This window comes from Pelodiscus sinensis, chromosome 4 (assembly GCF_052426305.1).
Source record: "Pelodiscus sinensis isolate ZL-2025 chromosome 4, ASM5242630v1, whole genome shotgun sequence".
In the NCBI taxonomy this organism is placed as follows: Eukaryota; Metazoa; Chordata; order Testudines; family Trionychidae; genus Pelodiscus; species Pelodiscus sinensis.
In genome coordinates this window covers 80,960,897-80,984,397 of record NC_143055.1, presented here as the reverse complement: position 1 = coordinate 80,984,397, position 23,501 = coordinate 80,960,897, and the positions used below count along the sequence as shown (strand labels likewise).

General features: G+C 40.3%; 1 protein-coding gene across 8 annotated transcripts in view; it reads right to left on the bottom strand.

Annotated features, from left to right (window-relative positions):
* FBXW7 (F-box and WD repeat domain containing 7) overlaps window positions 1-23,501 on the bottom strand; it is a 292,479-nt gene that overhangs the window by 115,728 nt on the left and 153,250 nt on the right. For all 8 annotated transcript variants that reach the window (XM_075930055.2, XM_075930052.2, XM_089777970.1 and 5 more), the window contains one exon: window positions 13,841-14,398. In XM_075930055.2, the coding sequence (XP_075786170.1) occupies window positions 13,841-14,329 (489 nt within the window). In that variant the 5' untranslated portion in view covers window positions 14,330-14,398. The remainder of the gene's footprint in view (window positions 1-13,840; window positions 14,399-23,501) is intronic.

Genomic DNA, 23,501 nt, shown 5'->3' with positions numbered 1-23,501 from the left:
TGTATCACCTAGTATTTATAACACTTCAGAGAGACCATGGACAGAGAGCATGATAAAATTTACTAAGTAATAACCAAGTCACATTTCATGTTACAGAAGAAAACAGCTACTGATTCAAAAAAAATTAACAATCCCAATAATTGAGCATTTGCTTGTTTTGTTTTATATAACATATAACCAGGTAATTAAGTTTGGCTGAGAAAGTCACAGCTTTTGATAAGCCAGGACCAAATATACAAGTTAAGTAAGGATGAGTGGCTCTTTCATAGAGAAAAGGAGATGCTGTACTATCAGGTTTGGACCTATTCAACTTGGATAGTACATCTCAGAATACCATCAGTAACCACATCACTTAAGATAGGGATACAGAGAAGGAAAGGGGAGGAAATGAAGAAAGGTGGGTTTCATTACAACCATTTCCAGCTAACCAAGGCAACTGAAAATAAGAACAGCAACAGTGTCTGAAAGGAATAGTATTCTGTGCTTTCTAATGGCAGGTACATATAATGAATAGCTATTGTCCTTTCAGTGACTGAGAACTTGTGAGACCGTCTGTGAGTTAGCCAATTTAAAAAGACACTAACAATTTATTTAAAATAGAATTAATTTTATATACACAGATTTATATAAAGTCATATATAAATCAAATGTTACTGCTTAATAATTAATTTACTACATTATTTACATTACTAGATTAAGAAGTACAAACATGTTACAATGCTGAAATTAAAATTTTCACAAGTGATCAAGGAAATTTCAATTTGCAAATTGTTTAAATTATCCACACAATTCAAGAAAAGATGCAAACAACAATAATTTATCCAACAAACAAGAGGCTTTAATTCAGAAAGACAGTAGCTACAAGATTTGTGAGGGAGTAAAGTGGTGTACTGGTTTTTAATATTTCCCACACTCTCTGTGTTTTGATGTCTGGGCTGAGATGGAGGAGAGTGGGGAAGGAAGCTGAACTTGCCCAATGTAGTTAATGGTTAAAAGTTATCATGGGCTTTTGGTAGCAAGCAAAAAAATTTACAACAGAACAAAGAATTTAAGTGACATCATAAACTATTCTGACTGTGCTGATCATTAATAGCACTAATTTAAGCAACTTCTAGTACGTCACTGAAGATAAATAGCTGTGGTATTAAGAGTCAAAACATTTCTTTCCTCAATGATACACATTAGCTATTTATTATCCAAGTATTCCTCGTTTACCTGGAACAGTTTTGCTTCTAAATATGACGATTGCTGCACAGAATTGAAACCGGATAGAAAATGTACACTAAAAGTAAAGCTGGACTATGCAGAGTCAGGTTTAAAGAAATATGAATAATACCACTTATTTATCATTTGTCACGACAGCATATATTCAGATACACTGAAAAATAAATACTTACAAATAAATAGATGTTTATACTATTACTTTTACTTTACTGAAACAGACAACAGTAGCAAATATGCTACTGCATAAAATGTAGTCTTGATATAGGCATTAAACATAGCTTTGGCCTTCAGGAATCATCGCCCCCCCCCCCCCCCAACACAATTCCAAATGCAACAATTTTTGCAAGTATATGTTACTACTGTTGTATAAGCAGCAATGAGTTCACAATCACAAACTGATTATTGGTTTCATTAACACATGGATCTGTAAACAATTACAACTACTAAAAATATAAGGCTAAAACTGAATAAATTGTTAGTGATTGTTGTTTTTTCTTATAATGCAAACTCACCAGCAAAAGTTTTACTTTCTTCACACTTCGACTGACCATTTGTATTGAGTTTCATAACAAGTAATGTCAATTTAAGCCAAGTCAGAAAAAGTGAAGCACTTTTAATCCACACTCTGAGAACAACATCCACTAATAAAGTACTCAGTAAATACAGCTGTATCACTCTACACAAGAGATATTTGGGCTAATGACCACATCAGCCAACAGCACCTGCCACATTGCCAAGAACAACATAAGGAACAAATGGCATTTTTAAGTGGGGCAGAGCTCCCAAGTGTATTTGTTAAGAAGTACATGGCTTGTCTAAGCATAGTTAAAATATCCTCACACTCATTTTCATGATTTACATTTCTGAGTATTCTCATGATATATTTGTATAATTGATAGGTTTAAAGAATTTCACTTAAAATGCTTTAAAAAGACCATTTACACACAAGACACTGCTTGGATTCACAACTACCTCTTTCAGGTAATTAAATTAAGATAAATTAACATTTTAAGATACCTTTAGATCAAATCCTAGAGAGTCTCCATGTCTATTCTGACATAGCAGCTGAGGTAGTGAGGATACCTTCATTTTGAAGTTTACTTCAATGGGGCTCCATATAGGCCTTGCAATGAAAAAGTCTAAGTATCACCACCTTTTTGAATAACATTCCCTTAAAAACTGAAGATTCGATACAGTGATAATCTGTGAGAAATTACTTCCTGACTACAGTTTAAGAGATTTTGGCATTTTGCCTTCTGGAGGAAGGTGCTAGAAATACCCACACAAACAGATGAATGGTTAAGCTATAGGAAGCGACAAGGAAATATGAAAAAAAAAATGAATGGAGATAAACCTATCTCCTAGAACTGGAAAGGACCCTGAAAGGTCATTGAGTCCACTCCCCTACCTTCATAGCAGGACCAACTACCATCCCTGACAGATTTGCCCCAGATCCATAAATGGCCTCTTCAAGGATTGAACTCACAACCCTGGGTTTAGCAGACCAATGCTCAAACTACTGAGCTATCCCTCCCCCAATATGGAGATTTGTTTAAGTTACTATACCCGTGTCCTTGTTTTCCACTCAGACTTTATATTGAGACTGTTAATTTAGTGGAAAAATCACATCTTTTTTGCAGTGAAGACAAAGTCAAAGAAAATACTGGTAGTTAAATTAAGTCTTTGGTTAAAACAGCAACCCAGACTATCAAAGTAAATTTCTCTCATTTAAAAAATGAGTATCATTTTTTAAATCAAGACTTAGGACTATTGCCTGCCTACCTACTTACACGCAGTTTCTCTACAAATTAGTTGAGTCAGTATATGTACCCTACTACATCAACACAGTAATCCATCTCCACAAGAGGTATAGGGCTTATATCAGGGAAGCTGAGCAGCACATCATCTGTGTAGACACTGTTACTTACACAAGTCAGCTGTCTTTTCAGGAAGGAGCCATGAAATTGACAAGAAAGCTGAGCAGCTAGCCCATCTGAGCCTGCCCAAACTTCCCTTGAGAGCTAGGCAGCTGGACTTTGCTCCCATCTGGGAGCCAGGGCAAGAAGCCCAGACAGCTTTCTTCTCCCTTCCCTTTGCTGGGAATACTGGGAACATTGGCTCTCTTGTCAATTTCATGGGGGGGGGGAGAGGAAATCCTCTAGGAGTCCAGGGGTCCAATAGGGCAGCAGGGAGCTGCCAGCAGGGCTGAGACCAGGCCCTCATCTACTCACACAGCCCCTCTTAGTTTGGTGGAAGCACTCCATGTGAGAATGTGCAACATCAACCCAAGGAGGATAGTGTGGACATGGAGCACCACAGTAATTACCTGTAAGTTGACCTAATATAGGTTCTAGTGTAGACACTTTTGGTCACTGCTCATTCAATTATAAAGCACCACCCCTGGAAACCATAGAGAAAAGTAGTATGGTGACCATAAAAAGGACAACGGAAAATAGTATAAAACAAATGACATGTGACATTTTAATAACAGATATAATTAATAGGTAGAGATTTCAAGCTTTCTCCTTGAAAGAGCTCAGTAGCTAAGTTCTTACGAATCACACACTATTGCAGGGAGCAATCACCATGTGAGCTACTTATCACTGTCAGAATCCAAGCCCATCCTCCATGCACCAATTAGCACTCTTCCTACTCCTTTATAAGCTAGACAAGACTAGCAGAGCTATGATTAATACAGGCCTAGCGCTACCTGTAAGCAGAACTGAAACATAACCCCCACTTTTGAATGTGGAATGGAGGAGCATATGCCCACCTCAGATAGTAGCAGGCAGGAGTTGCTTCTTGGCCAAAGTCGTCAACATGTGAAACTTGCTCTCTGGGACCAATTCTTCTTAAAAAGCTGCGTCTATGGGCTATCACATCCCTAGCCGCAGAAAGAGTACATAATCATAATTTTGGGGTTATTTCTTTAACGTGTGTGAGGGGAGAATCTAAAAATATCACCAGAATGCCAGACAAAGACAGAATCAGTACTTATTTCATAAATATACTATTTTAAAAGCTACATTTTGTAATTATTTGATTTTCATAAAGACAAACAATAAAAATAACAAAAAAGGTTGTATGTGTTCAAATAATGTATGCTTCACAAGCTTTATGGTAGAATTAGGACATTACACAATTTTACAACTTCTCAGAATTTCAGTACCTCACAATAAAAACCCAGACAATACTACAAACACATAACATGTTAGGATTGGTGTAATGGCAATAAAATGGAAGCAGACATACAAAATGATGGAGAGGAAGGAAGAAAGGTGCCAAAGGGAAAGAGGGAGCTATGTGGAATATAGGTCTGACATTCTCTGAGCGACCTCACCCTTTTTATCAGTGTATTTAGAAATGGGGTGCAATTTTCTTCAAATTCATGTAACAGCTTACCATTTCAGAGAACAGTTATTTCTTTAGCTTCTAACTCTGAAAGGTCTGAATACTACTGCTCTATTATGGCCATATACCTATTCAATTTTTGTAAAATCATGCACTTAATGGTCACTGGGACCCTCGAGTGACCAAGTCTTTTTGGGGAGTAATCTAAAGGGTTGGTAACCTAAAATATACTTTTCAGCTGAGGTTTGGCTACCGAAGCTGAGCACCATCTTAACATGTTTCCATCCTGTTTCACAGCAGCCTGAAGGTTGAATAATCCCACAGCATATGCATCAAAGTTTCTTTTTCTCTGTTACAATCTCAACAGACATCAGATATTAAGGGCTTTATCTTGTGCTACCAACATGGAGACCAATTCATTTTTAATAAACTTTTGTGTTGAATCAAGAGAGCAACAGATATTTTTAACATTACATAATATGTTCTGCCACTAAGATTTTTTTTTTCCAAGAGCTGGGATAAATCCTATTCCCAGAGTTTTTTACTGAACTCCAGGCTAATTAAGTTCCTGAACCTTAACGTATGCACAGTGGACACAGGCCTGGGAAGTTCATAAAGCATTTCTAAATCTCCACATAGTTCTGGGACCTCTGCCATTCTGAGGGCATTTGGTCCAAATTAATACATTAGAAAGTGTTGTAATTAAGTATTGTCATTCAGCTGAGGAAGGCAGGTCATAATGATGCTTTATTACTGCCCTCATCACTCACTTTCTGTGAACTCCACAGGATGAACGTCCTAAGCCAGGTATTCCAAATTATAGGTCTGTCCCCAATGTCAAAAGTATAGATTGTACCCCAAAAGTTGCTTTTGTATGAAGGTGAGGACTTCTTTGCTAGGATAATCTAGCCCCTTTGTGCAGCCGCCACTAGAGGCACCTCAATTTTTCTATACCGAACAAAAAGAGAAACTGAAGCTTAATACACATTCAATTTACATCCACGTGATGGAAGGATGTTACCACAGATATCAAACTGGTTCCTGACTGCTACGATAGATGCATACAGTAATTTAATGTAAGCTGCACAGCTAAAACAATTATTTGAAATTTTAGCAACTAATCTGTATACTGAATGAATAACTAACAAATATATATTTTGACTTATTTTAACCTTCAAGTATGTAGTACACGAAATTACATTCTAGTACAGAATAAAAAACAGAAGTTCTATACTTAATCAAGATTATTCTAAACACAAGGCTTTAATACACCTGCTTCTAAAAAAGTCAAGAAACTCAGGTTTTCTTCTATTATATGACTTATCCAAAATAATCTAACAGTTATGATTACTTAAAAATTATTCTAACCTGAGATTGTAAAAGTCCCTGAACAATAATTTTACTGATCAAAGCAATTTTTATTGAGTATTATTAGTGTGCTCAGTTTAATACACAGAGGAAAATATGTTCGTTGCTTCAAGGTACTCACCATTTGTCACTATATTCTACATTAGCCATGAAGTTAAGATACATTATATTTGTTTTCATTACAAGAGGGTGAAGAGAGAAAAGAAAATGCACTAACCAGAATAGACATACAGAAGGGGTATTTAGACTAACAGACCACATCACCAATGATTTTCATAGCTGGACTTGAACAATTCTTAATGCCTTTCCTTTATGACAAAGCTTTATTTGGTTTACTCAGTTAATAGTTTGCCGCAACTGTTTACAATCTCAGAGACTAAAGGCATGAAAAAAAAATCAACAAATTTCTATTTCCCGTGGTTTGGTCCCTATCAAAAAAGTTAGCTACTCATTTTTATATTAAGTATTCACTTCACTTTTTACTTTTTGTATTCCGGGGGGAGAGAAGGGGTATACATTAAAGTCCTAATAACCAAGCGAGCTGGAAAATGCTTTAAGCTTAGCACACTTTAAAAAAAAAGATGCAGTAGTATGTTTCCTTATATTGGGTAGATTAAAACCAAAAGCAGTGTTATGTATGACAAATATTCATCTGAGTTAAAAATGGTGTTTTTAATTGTTAGCAGCAACGCAGAGGAATCCCATTTATCAAGACATATTAAACAGCTTCAGGTAAAGAACAGTCATAAACCTTCTGACTGTGCCCTCTGGTGTTCAAAAAGCTAAAAAATGGAAAGTGATGTTAAAATAAATATACACATACAGCAAACAATTTAAAGAGTTGGCGTCCTTGTTTATGTCTACTTCTTGTGCATAAGCGAAGAACCAATTTTTCAAGGATCATTATTTCTGTAATTAATTCTTGTTTCCCCATCTGTAGTGAGCAAGGGTGGCCATCACTGACCTTAAGAGGGAAGAACCCCTCCCCGAGCCCGGGTGGGCCAAGCTGGGTCTTGCCCCTTTAATTCCACAGAATCCAAGGGGTGGGGCAGGGAGCATAAAAGCCCAACCCAGGAGCCCAATCAGGGCCTAGCCACTGGAGGAAGAAGAGACCAGCCCTGGACCGGGAGCCAGGTAGATACCAAGGGGAAGCCAGGAAGTGGCCCGGGGAAGCCAACGATTGTCAGGCTAATCGAATAACCCTTTAAGGTATGTCCGCATGTTGTGGATCAGATCCCTGCTGACTCCAGTGGCTGCCAAAGCTGCCACTGCTAGGGCCCTAGGCCGGGAAGTGGTGGAGTAGCATCCCCCCTGCCACCCCACATACCGGGTGGCAGTCTCCCCCTCCCCACTCATGCTTAAGGAGCTGTGTTTGTTTTGTCTGCCCCATCCTGGGCTGTACTGACGTTAGAGCTGCATTTGCATTGCTGCCTGCCCTGTCCTCAGGACCCATGGTCTAAAACGGGCTGCTGAACCATCACTTATAGGGCTGAGTACAAGTCAGGGGCCCAGGACTAAGCCAGCCAGCTTACACCACCTCTCCAGTTTTTAGTTTTCCCCTTTAATTTTCTACCCATTTGGAGTATGACAGCAGATCCCATGTATACATCACACCTGCAGTACTTTTCACTACCAAAGATTTCGTTTGTTTTAAAAAGACTTCTATCCGTTCACAACAATTTGGCAAAATTACTGAAATGGATTCAGTCAGAATTTCACATCAGCAAAGCAGTATTTGATTTCATTTACACTGAGGAGCTCTCTGTACCACTTTGAAACTAATAGTCTCTACAGTACAGGATAATTTTGTCTGACCTGCAGATAGGACCTATGTTTCCATATGCTTGAGTCTCTTCAGGACTTAATGAAATGTCTGCAAGCCTTGTTCAAAGTTCCTATGGCAAGTATTTAAATTCCAGGGGCTAGGAGGCGATCTTCAGCTTGTGTAAATTATCACAGCTCCACTGAAGACAACAGAACTACAATTTACAACAGCTGCGAATCTGCTGTGAGATTATTTCCAAATCTATCCTATCAACCTTTAGTTAGATTAATTTGGCCACTTCAAGAGCAGGAGTCCCTAAATGTAAAGATCTCAATATTTCCCTGAATTAAACTTCTAAAAGAATAGAACACTTTGGTGTCAAGGAGGACAATTAATTTATTTGGCCTTTTAAGAACAAAGGAAGCAAAGAGTGCACTCTCAGTCATTTTCCAATACTCTGGCTCCTGGTGTCTGGAGCAATATGGAGGTTGGCAAAAAGCCAGTTTAATCTGAGAGTGATCCCACCACAGAAAAATCAAGCTTCTAGTGTAGGGTCATCCTGCTGAAGAACCTGAGCCAATTCTTTAAGAAATAACACTGACCAGAAAACTTTTCAAAGAGGAAAGATCAGAATGCCCTTTTAACTCCACAAAGGCTGATGGATAAGTCAAAATACATGTATATAGAATTTGCTAGTTAGAGACTGATTGTGCACAATGTTATCTGAGCATGTTCTTCAAATTCACCACATATATAAAAAAAGTTTTCTGGTATGTTCATGTAGAGTTTTCATCTTGAACCTGTTTTCTCTTTGATTCTGGAGGGACAAGACGAACCAAAGTAGAGTAGTCTCCGACTTAAATAACTCATTAGAAAGAACAGAAGGAAGATTCATGTAAAAGCATATCCACGGATTTATGTCCTGACAAGCTACATTAGAAACCAGAATCTGGATGTACTGCCACAGTAGGACCCAATATGTCTATAAAATGACTAATCCATTCCCTAAATGTTGTCATTGTTGCATATGATAGAAACATCTTGACCACTTCAATAATGAAGCAAACCCTCAATCAAATACATTAACTTGTGCAAGGAAATCAAAGTATTCTTAATTGCTGACCAACCCATTCTCACCCCCACCCCCATACTTGATTCATTGCTACTGCAGACCTGGCTTTCGTTTTGTTATCCACGTATGTGTGCAAACATATATGTTTCTGCAGAAGTGTTGCAGCAAGGATCCTCATTAGCCACCGGCACGTGAAAACTCAAAATTGTTGAACCTCAGGCCTATTTGGTGAGAAGGAAGATAAGAAATGTTGAAATAAGCATCCAATAGTCTGCCAAGCCTATCAACAATTCTCCTAGACTTCCAGCAAGCCAAACTATGAAACTTGTTATATGAAAGGAAGGTCTTGACAAGAAGCTTCCTGTCACTTGAATTTATGGCAGAGATGGGAGAGAGAGAAAGAACCAACTTCTGTCTAAAAATTCCCCATCTTATCGACCTGGATTTCACAATGTGAGTCCTTTTGCATCCTACAGGATGAGTAAGTACAGCCAACAATGAAATCTGGAGCTCTAACCCTGCAAAGGAGCAGTATTGGGCAAAACCTCCTCTTGCATAGGCATATGAGAAATGGCTGAAGTTCCACTTGGCAAAAAGGACACTGATGTGAAACAAAATAAAACTTCATCAAAATTCAAGATGATATCTACCTACAAAGAATGGGCATGCTCCTCAATGTAGAGAAACTGCCATTCATCTTCCTCTGACTCAACAACTTGGGAACAATTTCCTGTGACTTCAAAACCAAACCCTGTGCCATGAACCTTAATTCACTGCACTCCTGAACTCTTAAAATTGCATCACTGTACTCAGGGCTGGCCCGAGCCATTCATGCTCCCCCAGGTCCTGGGAGCGCAGTGCTGCCCTCAGTGCATGCGCAGCCCCACCCCTGGGTGCCCAGCACATGCGTGGCCCCACCCACCACCCTGCATGGCAGCCCCCTACAATCGAGTGCCCGGTTGGTAGCTCGGTAAACCCATAGCTTGGGCCAACTCTGACTGTACTGTCATAGTTATCTTGCCTTTGGGGTTTTCCTCAGGAGGGGGAACAGACAGAGGAACTACATTCCTTATTCACTGGACCTGCTTCGGGGCTTTTTGTGGAGACGCAATCTCCCAACAACTCCTACTCTTTGCACAGGGGAGGCTATTTTCTGTTTTCCATCAGAGAGATATGTGAATATTTGGTAGAATTAGGCTGATTGGTTTCAGCTGCCTGAATAGTCTCTCTCTTTTTTTAACAACATAGATCACATCTAAATATTCCAAGAACGAACTTCCCTCCCATTCACAATCATACAGACACCTCCTTTACACATTACAATTAAATATAATCTGTGTGGCCACTTCAGCAATTGTTTTAACAGAAAACATATTTGAGGGGCACATGTAACTAGACATGTTAGTTGCAAGCATCACTAGGATACATTAGGTCTTTGTGTGAATCTTGAGGTGCTTCCCTTAATATTCTAGCATTCCTCTAAACAAGAAACTACAATAACAAAATCAGGTTAGATACTTCACTCAGCATTTTAAGTCCAATTAAAAAGATTTTAAAATGAGATCTGATAGTTAACATGAGCTGCATGATACAGGCATTAGTATTCTGTTAGAAGTATGCTACTTATAATCTCTGTAGAAAGAAAATTAATGGCATTTGTTGTCTTCACTACTTCGGAAGATAGGACAAACAGCAATTCTACATTGGTGGTTGTCGCTCATGAGATTAACTATAATAAACAGCACTCATCATTAGCATTTGTTTGGCAATAGTTGATTAGTTATCAAATACTGTAACTATTGCAATGAAATGTAAATATTACTCTGCATGTTTTCTGATATAGCATAGAAACGACTTTTTCATTGGGTTCAGCAAATTGTGGTAGTTAGTGCAGAAAGACCAGACATACTTTTGTATGACCTTCTGGGCAAAAAAGTTAATGAGGCAATGAATGAATCTTTTAAATGCTGGAAAATTAACAGACATTTTCTGTTGCATTACCACTCCAGTAGAGATTTTTTTTTTCATTTTCTCATTTTGCAAATGAGAAAGTTTACCACGCCAGTGGAGATTTTTAAAAATTACTGCAAAACAAATACCTAAAACAAATATATTTTCAGTTTTACCTAAAAACATAAGAACAGCCATACTGGGTCAGACCAAAGGTCCATCTAGCCCAGTATCCTGTCTTCCCACAGAGGCCAATGTCCGGTGCCGCAGAGGGAATGTACAGAACATGGAATCATCAAGTGATCCCTCCCTTGTCTCCGATGTCTAGCCTCTGACAAACAGAGGCGAGGGACACCATAAACTCATGGCTGATTGTTAGTACACAGTAGATCCAACACACAATTTCTACTGAAGATGGAGGTACAAAACATGTTAAATTAATGCATAGATCCAAATAAGGGATTAGGTAATCTGACCAATAACAGTAAGTAATCAGACTACATCATCAGACACTAATGAGCCCAGAAAAACACATGTAAAAATATATAGTTTTAACTTTGAGACTATTTGGATGAAAAAGTCTTCTGACTTGAATGGCATTCTTTTCATACAACATACCAGTTGATTTAAACTGACAATAGTCAGAGCTAGAAGTCGCACTTAACAGTGCTAATAAGAATCCACAAATACTGTACTTGTCCTAAAAATACTATTACGCATAATTATGTCAATATCTTTAGCCTTCTGTGAATCTGCTTTGGCCAGTAAATTTTCATGTTCTGGCATCGACTGAGTGTGATACAACATCTAACTTTTTGCAGGATTTCTGCAGTGTTTCTTTATACAGAAGATTATTTTTTAAACTTAGATTATTTAAAAACAATTATTTTTTTCTGTTGCGCTATTTTAATTTTTATGATGACTATCAGACAACACAGAACAATGCTAACTATGCATCCTTCCTTAATATCATAAACTTATTTGCATCACATGTGCCTTGTTTAAAAAATAAGGATTTTATTCATTATGGAAAACAGAAAAAAAAGCAGCCAAAGGAAAGACTATTAACCACCATCTCTTGCTCTGTGCACACATATGTTTACTGAATTGTTATTTAGATAGTTGTATTGCAAATTCTGAACTTATTGATCTTTCAAGTTTAAATGCTTTTTGGGTAGAAGGATATTGTATTTTCAGCATAGAGTTCAAAATGGTTGAGTATAGGCAGTTATACTATTCCTGAAGTCACACTGAGCTGGTTGGGAGGAAAAAGCATCATAGCAGAATAATTAGTGGTTTAAGACTAACTGACCCAAGAAAATCTCAGAAAACTTGATAATGTTATGCTAGCATTTCCATTGCAATACCTTTTAAAATGAGATTTCTTCAGGGATAGGAGATTCCACATTTATGATAGCTAACAATATTAATGCAAAAATCAATTGTTTCCTTAAAAAACCTAGAAAGATTCCCATAACTTTTGAAATCAAGCACCTCAATCAACACAATAGATATAAAACTGAAATAAGGGAGATTTATACTCTAACTACCAATACCTGAAACATACTACTGCAAATTTCAAAAACAAATGGTGTCTGTACAAGTGTGGTTGCATAGATTCTGGTACGATATTTCTATCAACATGCTTATACGAGTACATTTGACATTAAAATAGGGCCATCATCTTGAAATTCAGGTAGTGGATTTGAAGAGACACTACCTAATTGATTTTGTAAAGTATTAAACAATCGTCTAAAATACATTTTCTGACAATGCACTTTAAATACATTATTTATTTATTTATTTATTGGGTGAGTAAAAGGGGTTTCTCTTCCTGCTTTTGACATTTAGAATAATCTGCTGGGCAGGCCCAGAAGCCATGGCATTAATTCTCATAGCTTCTTTCCTTCCATCTCTTTCTGTGTCCACATTATTGTTTGTTGCTTTAATTTCACTTTTGCAGCTGCTAAGATTAGTAAACTCCCTCTTGAAGAACATGAGAAATGACTTGCACTCCCAGAAAACAGTTAAACTGATAACACACCAAACATTTAAAGACAAAGATGATCTTTTAAATCTTTTTTCGGTCTTTGTATAATCTGTGGGTTAGCCTATTCAGGGATCTAGTCCACAGCAAGCCTGATTCACTGGCTGTAATCTACAATGCATCAACCTGCATGTACTAAATTCCAATGTACACTCTGGCCTAGTGCTGTTTGACCTTTATGGAAAGGAAATTTTAATGCATGACAACAGGGTCCATGCAGCCACATACTGAACAAACACAGGCTTGCTGCACGCTAATTCTCATGTACAAAAAAGCCCACAGCAGCTACTTGTAAATTCAACATTTTCAGACAGAAGAATGATTTTTTTTTAAATTGACAATGACCCTTTAAATTAGTAAATGTGATTTCCTTATTCTTCAGCAGCAGCAATACCCCACAGTGCTATAGGCTTGTACTTGAACTATTATTTCTCCATATATACTTAGCCAAAGAAGTCACTTGAAGCTGGCTAGGATGAGGAGTTGAGTATTCTCCCATTTCCTGTCTTTGATTTAAAGTGCATTGTCCAGTACCTTAGAACTACATCTTTTGATAGAAGATTTTATACTTCCTTTGAGAAAGAAAGTCACAAATGGTTCTTTAGTGCATTTTAGGGAGATTGTAGAATGATATGAAAAAAGTTAAGAATGCTCTGTTTCTGAAGGATTGTTAAGCAATGGAACAGGTTGTTAAGGAAGGTTGTTGAATCATCATCACAAAAACAGTTTAGACAAACCTTTCAGGGATGGTCTAGGTATAATGAATCCTGCCTCAGTATGGGAGAATGAACTAGATTACCTCTCAAAGTTCTTTCAGCCTCCTTTTTCTGTAAGTCTACAAACAGCTTTATTTACATCAAATGTATGTAAAGAGTTTGATTAGTCATAGGGGAGGCATTTATGATTGTTAATAATCAATGTATTCCTAGAAGTGTATTGTTCTAGCAGATAACATAATTCAGAAAGAGATTTCAGGGTGAGTTAGAAATGCAACTTATTTTCTAAACTCTGATTAACCAGCATCTCAAGTACAAAACAGAAAAAAATCAATTAAGTTTCTCACCTTTGTCTTCATGTAAAATTGAGATGACTGTATGGGCAAATCCATGATACTATTTGAATTTGTGACACTATTGCTGCTAGTGTGTTCATCTTCTCTGCTACTGTCATCAGACTGATCAAAATCATCACTCTCCTGGTCCATTTCCTCCTCTTCTTCCATCTCCTCCTCTTGTTCAGCACCATGTTCTTCCTCTTCCTCATCCTCTTGGTTACCAGTGGATTCTTCATCCACTGCATTAAGCCTATTATTGTTTTCTTCTAACTGTTCTTGCTGGGATTCAAGTCTGTCACCAAGTCCAGATTCTGCTCCACCTATTTCCCCATTCCTTGCAATGTGCTCCTCCTCTTGTTGTCGTAACTGCTGCTGCTGCTCCTCCTCCACAACTCGATTCATCTGCTCTTCATCTACTTGGCTTGAGGAAGCATTACCTCTAAGAGATGCTCCAGTTCGTCGCCTCTTACTGCCCACAGACAGCAGTTCCTGATTCATTTCCAACAGCCAGCTTGCTACTTCTTGGACTTTAGCTAGACTATCTGATGATGCAAATGCTTTCACATTCTAAGGAGACAAAGAAAAGTTGGAGAATGATTAAAAAGTATTTTATTTTATTATAGTATTCTTTTCTTAAATAATTGGCTTATTTCTGACGTAAAATTCCAAGTACAAATCAGCGAGGGATAATTTATATGTGAATTAGAAAAAAACTGTCAGTGCAGTACAATAACATTCTTAAAAAGACAACAACCATGTAACAGGAAAAAGTCTGATTGGATTGTTAAATATGACTTTGTAGGTAGAATACTGATAGCAAAGCAAAGAAGTGCTTATGCTGACATTTAAAAAAAATTCAGCCTCAAGCAGACACTCGGAAAGGAAAATTTTAGTCCAAGGCAGCCCAGTTTTAGCACAGTTGCTAATAACCAAAACCAGACTCTTATAACAGAAAGTGTTTGGTAACCTTAATGACAGATCTTATTATTTCCTATAAATTACATAGTTTCTTATCTAAAACGTATTTTCCACAACCAAAGTCACCTTTTTTCCCCCAACACCCATTAGGGATCACATTAACAACATACAATAGTAACATCAACTTCATAACAATGGGTATGTCTAGACTACATGCCTCTGTAGTCAGAGGCATGTAGATTAGGCTACCAGACATAGGAAAATGAAGCGGTGATTTAAATAATCGCCGCTTCATTTAAATTTACATGGCTGCCGCGCTGAACCGACAAACAGCTGATCAGCTGTTTGTCGGCTCAGCGCGATAGTCTGGACGCGCGGGTATCGACATCAAAGGTATTTGTTGACCACACAGGTATGTCGCCTGGGATGAGGTTTACCTGGGTGGTCAACAAATACCTTTGATGTCGCCACCAGCGCGTCCAGACTATCGCGCTGAGCCGACAAACAGCTAACTAGCTGTTTGTCGGCTCAGCACGGCAGCCATGTAAATTTAAATGAAGCGGTGATTATTTAAATCACCGCTTCATTTTCCTACGTCTGGTAGCCTAATCTACATGCCTCTGGTGACAGAGGCATGTAGTCTAGACGTACCCAATATTATGTACCACCCTGTTTATATATCCAATAATCATAATAACCTTTTAGTGACATCATGTCACTAAACCTTTTAGTGAACTCATGTTCAAGGCATTATCTAGCATTATCCCATAGTCATTGCTTTCCAAGACACTAGTATGTTGTCTTTGTTTTTCTTATGTATGACATTTCATTTTGCTGTAGTATACACACACACACACACACACACACACACACACCCACCCACCCACCCACCATTGGGCTCCACAATTTACAAAGCCACTCAGTTCAGTACTACTACCTACCTACCTACCAACCAATCTAACCACTCTGTAATCAGTAAACTTTATCAGCAATAACTTTGCCTTTTCTTTACTTGAGAACTGATTTTTAAAAATCTGAACAAAAGTTCGGAAGGGAACAGATCCTTGAAAGACAAAAAACAAGCATACTGGCAATATACTCCAAAGATGGGCAACATAGGCTAGTGAATGTGGGTCTCCATTTCAGTGGGCTGCAAGACTGTTGTAACCTAGACCGTTTCCCAGGAAAGGGTAGTTTTGCTAACTATGTTTGTGCACCAGAATTTGCAGGGTGTGCTGATAGAACCATAGCAGTGCTTTCATTGGATGCAGAGTGTGCAGAGCTTTTGCTCTCAGCATACCTCCCTTGCTTTTCATGTGTGTCACTTTAGTAATACTGGTAGGAAAAAACTACACAGATGGAAACTAGCGGAATCTGGCAACCATGTGCTTGGGCAACAGTAAACAAAATGTCACATAGACCACACACATGACCCCGATGAGCCGCATGCGGCCCTTGGACCACAGGTTACCCATCACTGGTGCACTACATTAACACTGCAATATTGTTATTTATGTTATACTAATCACAATAGAACCAATTCAAAATGGAAATCAAGTAGTAATTAGAAAATGTGAAGGGGCCAAGGCCGCGCCCCGCACTCTGGCTCAGCCGGTCCCGGCGTTTTGGGGCAAGGGGGCACCGTGGCTCTGACCGTGGCTCTGCGGCGCATGCTCCTGGGCCACCAACAACATCCGGGGCCGGAGGATGGCCTGGGGCAAGAGAGAATGTAGGGCCAGAAGACACAGCTCAGCATCTCCAGTGGCGTCTCTGCTGGCGCGGTGGGACATTAAAAAGGTTTGTTCACCTTTGGGGGGAGTAGGGAGGCGGAGGAGTAGCGCCTTGGAGACCATAGGAGTTAGACCCTCCACCACCAAACGGGCTTGGGGATTGTGCAGAGGACTTCTGGGAAACAGGTGACTGGAGGGTAGGAGCCATGGACCGAGAGGGCGGACCCTCCTCCCGAGCAGCACCGTTCTGCCTACGTCGCAGAGGCCAGACCCGTTATCAACCAGGGGGCAAGTGCAGGCGCACCCTGCCTCGTGAAACTACCTGCATAGTGTGTAATTGTCACATTAACTCAGGAGAGGGAGTAGGAAGAGGCCCAGGGCAGGGCTATCCGCATAAGCCTGAGGGTTGGTGAGTTTTGGGTGATGACCCCCACCAACCGGGCAGTGGGCGTTGCCACTGTCCTTCGCACCCGGGCTGGGACCCGGAGTGAGGGTGGGCCCAGGTCCCTACCTCCCCCCACCCTTTGGGGGTGTTACATGATATTGGAGGACCTGGAGGCTTCGCTTGGGAGGACTGGGACAGAGAGAGCTGTATTTCGGGCATAGAGGCCCGGAGATACTGATGTTGGGGGTGGCTGAGCCCCTTTTTCTGGTGGGACATCAGGACTCCTAATCAATTGACTGGGGCTAGGAAGGCCACCTGGCGGGGTGGAGGGACCAGCCTGGAGGACCCAATTGCAGGGTTGTAACCCCTATCTGGGAAAATTGAGGCAGTAGGACTTTGTTTTGGATTGTATTTTTTTCAATTAAAAGAGGCCACGACCCTATTCAGAAGTGTATTTGTGATAGAGAGGCAAAGGGGGCTAAGGATTTTTTTGGGGGAAGGTGTTCTTTATTTTTAAAATAGGAGAGATTACAACATGTTTTAATTGTTAGAGGAAAAAGACAAAAGAGTGAGAAATTGAGGAGAAGAATAAAGTGGGGATGAGAGTGCACACTAGAGAGAGATCAGCAGAATTGAAGTAAGGGAAAACCAATCTGTAGTGGAGGAAGTCAGCCTGATCATGGGATTTCTGCCAGACATTCTCCACAGCACAAGAGTAGGAGCAAAGGAATCAGTTGTTCGAAGTAACCCAGGGCTGGGGGTTAGCACAGTTGTCCCTTCCGATGGGGGAGAGGCAAAAAAGTCAAGAGTACAATAAACTGAAGAATGGAAAGAATCAACCAACCACTGTATCAGTGGAAGAAAAGAACAGAGGAGACTAGATAAGAAGTCTGCAAGACTGATGGACTAGAAGTCATAGGAATGCAGAGACAGACAGATGACAAGCAATGGTGAAAAACACCAGGGCTATGTCTACACTGGCATGATCTTGCGCCAGAAGTATGCAAATGAGGCTAAGCGTGGAATAAGGCTGAGCCTCATTTGCATATCATCGCCGATTATTTTCAGGAATAACGGCATTGCGCAAGAGGGTTTTTCTTGCACAAGAAGGGGCAATGTAGACAGTTCCTTCTGGTGCAAGAACCTCTTCCGCAAAATGGCAGCTCATTAGATATGCAAATGAGGCACAGCTTTATTCCACACTTAGCCTCATTTTCACACTTCTGGCACAGGATCGCGCCAGTGTAGACATAGCCCAGGTAACTGTCAGTAAAGGGAAACTTAGTAACAGAGAGAAATGGATGCTTGGGAAAAGCAAGTTCAGTGAATGGCCCTTCTGGTGAGAGAGTTGAACTTAGAGCTGCAGGCCAACTGAATAACTGAACAAGAGGAAACATACAGCAAAGGAGTCAGTCAGCTAAAGTCAAATGAGATGTGAGAGACCATAAGGAAAGGAGGGCTGATGGGGAGGAGATGGGTAGATGGCAGATGACAGCAACACGAAGGGGAAGAGGAGAGAGTCTGAGGCAGTGCTGTTCAAAAAAGTGATAAGGGGAGAGAAGAATCAAGTGATTAAAAATCTTATACGTTGTTAGGTATTTAAACTATAATATACATACAAGTAAAACGACAATGTGTTTGCAAAAGTTTCTACTTCTTCAGCAGTTGTTGGCGGTTGAATGGGCAAGGGCTTCAGGTACATCAGTCAATATACATCTGTATTTATGTTTATGCCAGGCGTATGTAAGTTATCGGGTTGCAGTTAGAATATTTTCTTGCACTAGTCAAAAAATGACTCTCTAAACTCAAGAAATAGATGTAAAAAATAATCTTTGTTTTGGAAAGCTTAAATAGGGATATTGTGTAAATGAATAGTCATGTAACTGCATAAAATCTTAGTGGTTATACGACTATTTGATACTCCCCATGGGCAGGGCTGGCAGCCAGCATGTTCACCGCCACACTTCCAGGAGCCCCTGCCATCCTGCACCTCTCCCTCTGTATCTCTTTAAAAACCAACTGCCTGCTGCCTCATACTGCTGCCTCTGATACAGAAGCAGCAGCCCCTGTCCCGGGGGATCCGAGCATCCCACAGACACAGTCTGCTCTGCAGCAACAGTGTCCCCTGCTGTGGAGCAGCCTCTGTCTGCAGGGAGCTCGGGCTGCTTCATGGCAACCCCCCCCACCCTCCACCCAATGCTACTGCCACTGATAGAGGAGGGTTAGGGGGTAGGCTGGAACTGATGTACACAGGGAGCTGGCTTAAAAGTCGGCTCCTCGCACATACTGGCTTTAGCCTATACCCTCCTCCCCTCTCCTCCCCCCCGCTGCCTCTGGTGAGAGGGAGCAGGCGAATCTGGTGCTCATGGGGAGCTGATTTTTAAGCTAGCTCCTCATTGGTACTGGCTCCTGCTCCCACCCACCCCTTGCTGTCTCTGATACAGAGGCGGGGTTGTGTGTGAGTGAGGGAGAGAGAGATTAACCGATAAAGCCAAGCTATCGGTTAATCATGTTGTTGTCTACATGATGACATCTCTATTTATTAAGAACACGTTCAAGAGCCTTATTTCAACTAATGACCACCAATCTATTACATTCATGCAGTGAATGAGAAAATACACATTCACCAAAAATGTCTTTCCTAATGGAAGGCATTAATTTAATCAAATTATTTTGATTCTTAGCTATTGCTAGTGTCATAGATTAAGGCTAAAAGGGATGATCACCTAGTCTGACTTCCACAAGAGAAGCCCAAAAGTCTCACCCCGGAGTCCTTTGTAGCCAATGCCAGGTTTCAACTCTTTTCCACTATCAGGAAACAGATGGGGTGAGAGACATATACAATTTATGAGACAAGACTGTGTCTTCCTAATAGAAGCCCGAGTAAAATGTTCTACTAAACAATTGTGAGTTTTCAGCAATCCAAGAGCTGCAGAAAAACACTTTAGTGAGAAGGAATATAGTAAGTCCCTGAACTCCCACTGGGTGGTGAGAATACAATTTATTTTATATGGGAAATAACTGAATGAATTTTAATTGTATTAATAAAAATGTAGTATTTTACACTATAATCTCTATTAAGTACCTATAAGAACACTACACAAAATGATTTAAGAAATATTTTCTCTGAAATCTAGATTTTGTATTGTTATTTTATAGAAATGATGCAAAACAGGGATAATACTCTTAGAATATATTTTTTCATAGGGCACAGGTATTTAATTGAATATTATTTGTGTAAACCAAATCTCTAGCGAACCATAATGTAAAAGCAAACAGTACGTTTGCAATTTTTTAAATTATGCTTAGAATAATGAAATTCAAGTTTTTGCCAGATTTTACTGTATTACATGGAAACAGTAACAGCGGCAATAATACTAGTAATGTGGTATAACCAAAAAATTTATTCAAAAGGAAATCTGCTAAGTAAATTCTCATCTCCCTCCACTAGAGGGAGATGCCCTCTGATCATCAAGTCACAGACAAATATTTACATTATCTATGACAGCGGTTCTCAAACTTTTTGGGCTCCGGATCCCTTTACATGCATAAAAATTTATGCAGAACTCCAGCGGCTCACTGATTGTATGTGTTGTACCTATCGATGTTTCTAGTTTGTCAACCTCACGGAGCCTCTGGAGATGTCTCGTGGAGCCCCAGGCCTCCACAGAGCAGTTTGAGAAACACTGATCTATGAATAAATTCAGAATGCTACTTGTTTCTTAATTCTTTATTTCTCTGTCTCTGTAATATTACTTGATGTATAAATTATAGATCTCAACAATGCATATTGCATTCTGAAATCAAAATTGACAGCTATATTTCACACAAAAAATCAATAAAAACACATTTATAATTTTAATAAATCCACAAATTAAAGAAAATACAGTAAGATGCACTTTGTCAAAATGGTATTTTTTTCCACTCTAAATATGCTTCTTTTGCTTATTGTAGTCAATAGAACCCTACAATATTTTTTATTGTCAATTGACAAGTTTTCAGACACAAAAATAATTTAAAAATCCGTAATTATGAAAATGGAGATGAGCAGATTATACAATTGTTTAGTCCAAATTATGATTTTTAAAAAACCCAATTACTGCTCAGTTAAATAAAATTATGCCCTTTGCTTACTATACAGGCCCTCTTTTCCCACAAAATGAGTTGCAGGGCCTGCTGAAGAATCTGGAGGATCCCCATTGATTTGAAACCAAGCAGAGCCAATCAGCCTTCATGATAGCTGCTCCCTGCTACCCTCTTCCATAGCAGAAAAGTTCCTGTGGAACTATTGTTCCAGTAACTCATTCCAACCACATTGTCTTGAAGACCAGCCCTATAAAACATGTTCTCACATTCCGAGAACACTCAGGAGAACAAGTAACAGTTACCCAGGGTGAGACAGATAAAATAGCTTCGGAGGCAGCTGAGTGAGTCTGTACAGGATAAACTTAAACAACAAATGGTATCATGAGCTTTCATGGGCACAGCCCACTTCTTCAAATGACAGGAGTTTCAGATGACTCCGGTCATCTGAAGAAGTGAGTTGTGACCACGAAAGCTCATGATACCATCTACATGTTTTGTTAGTCTATAAAGTGCTACCAGACCATTTGTTGTTTTTTTATAGAATTGGAGTGCCAGCACAGGCTCCCCAATGCTGGGGGGCCCTGAGCCTTGCGGGGCTGGATCCAGGCACGCTGGAGGACACATCTGGCCCCTGGGCCTAAGGTTCTCCATCCCTGTACAACATATTTCAGAGACACAGAGTGTGTGTTCCAGTTGGGAGGACATGCACCCCTCCCCCAGTTGTGCCTGCTGCAGCTACATGGACAGACATTTTTCCTCTGGCCCCGAGCTAGGTTGCCAGGTGTCCAGTATTCTATCGGACAGTCCGGTATTTGTGCTCTTTGTCCGATAAAAAAATCAGAATACGGGACGGACATGTGCAATGTCCAGTATTCTCTGATTTTTTCAGTTGCGCACTGGGCGGAAGCCTGGTGTGGGTGGGGGGAGCGGCTGGAAGGCGGGGCCACGATCGGCACTAGAAGCCTGTGATTGAGCAGAAGCCTGGCGGGGAAAGTGGCTGGGACTCCTCCGCCCTTACCAGGTTTCTGCGCAATCGCAGGCTCCCAGTGCCAATCACGGCCCCGCCTCCCAGCTGGGACGTGGGGCCACGATCACTGGTCTGTGCGCATCAGAAGGGGTGGGAGGAATGGCTGGAAGAGGCAGTGCTTATTATCCTGCACTTTTTTTTTTTTTTTTGCTTGACAAAAATACCGCGTATCTGGTATTTTGGGGGGGACCATTTGGCAACCCTACCCCAAGCTGCTGTAGCTCCCTTCCCCCCCCCAGATAGCCTGCATACTGAACCCCTCATCCCCAGAACAACTCCAGAGCAATGATTTAAATGAAGAAAAGATTAAAATGAATTAAACCAAATTTATTTGAATTAAGGACCCAAGCAACGCCCAGAAAATCTTCTAGTATTATGTCTTCTAACACACTTATTTAAACAATTATATATTGTAAAATATTTTTTGAGAATTCCTAATTTTTATTACGCTAAAAATGGCAAATGGTGCATTTCCTATTTACTGGATAATTTTTTTAATTTGTGCTCTGCATCAAACTCTGAATGACAATTCAAAACGCACCAAAAAAACTACCTTAAAATGTGCTGGATACTTTTTTACTAATGTATCCCAGAAAGATTATCAAAACATTTTTTTTTCATTTAAAACTAATTGATTTATTAAAACAAGAAAACATTATTTGTAGTTAGTGAACTAAGTAGATCACTTATGTTCGCTATATGCTCTCACTCAAATTGGAAAAAGAAAACAAGCTTTTCTCTTTTTTCAGCTTTCAGCTGGTTTCTTAACTTTGAATGAACTAACCCTTGATCTGAACTAGTAGAATTAACTGCAATACAGGAGACCCTGATTCATGATTCCTCATAGTCACAGATCTCCTGGCCTGGCCTTGGGGTGATTCTGAGAGGTAAAGAAGCCAGGGAGAAATCTCAGCACAGCTGCCAACAGCTACAGTGAGTCTCCTGTGACTCCTGACAGCTACGGTGAGTTTGGGAGCCGCAGGGAGCTCAGCACCACGGCCAGAAGCCGCAGCTCCCAGGAATCACAAAATGCGAGGGTTTCCTTTAATGAAAATATTTTCTCTATATCTGCAGAAGAGGCTATGTCTAACAAACTGGTTCAGCACTTCAACAAACTTCAGTACAGGTTGAACCTCCAAAATCCGGGACTCTGGTCTAGCAACATGTGTGGTCCTGCCACGGGACCACAGAAGTTGCTGGAGCAGAGAGCCCCAGCACCCGGAAGTGTGAGCCTCGAACCCAGGGAGCCCAGGCGGGGCAGCAGTGGGACCAGCAAGCCCTTTCCCCAGGGAGCTCTGGCTAGGCAGGACAGCAGCAGGATCAGTGAACCACATCCCCAGGAAGCCCTGGTGGGGCATCAGCAGAGCAGCCAGCAGCAAAAGCAGGGCAGCCAGCAAGCCCCGTCCCCGGGGATACACAGCAGAGGGTGGCAGAAGTGGAGAAACTGGCAATCCCCGTCCCTGGGAATTCCTGGTTGGGCAGGGGAGAAGTGGGGCTGCTACAGCTGAGGAGCTCTGTCCCTGC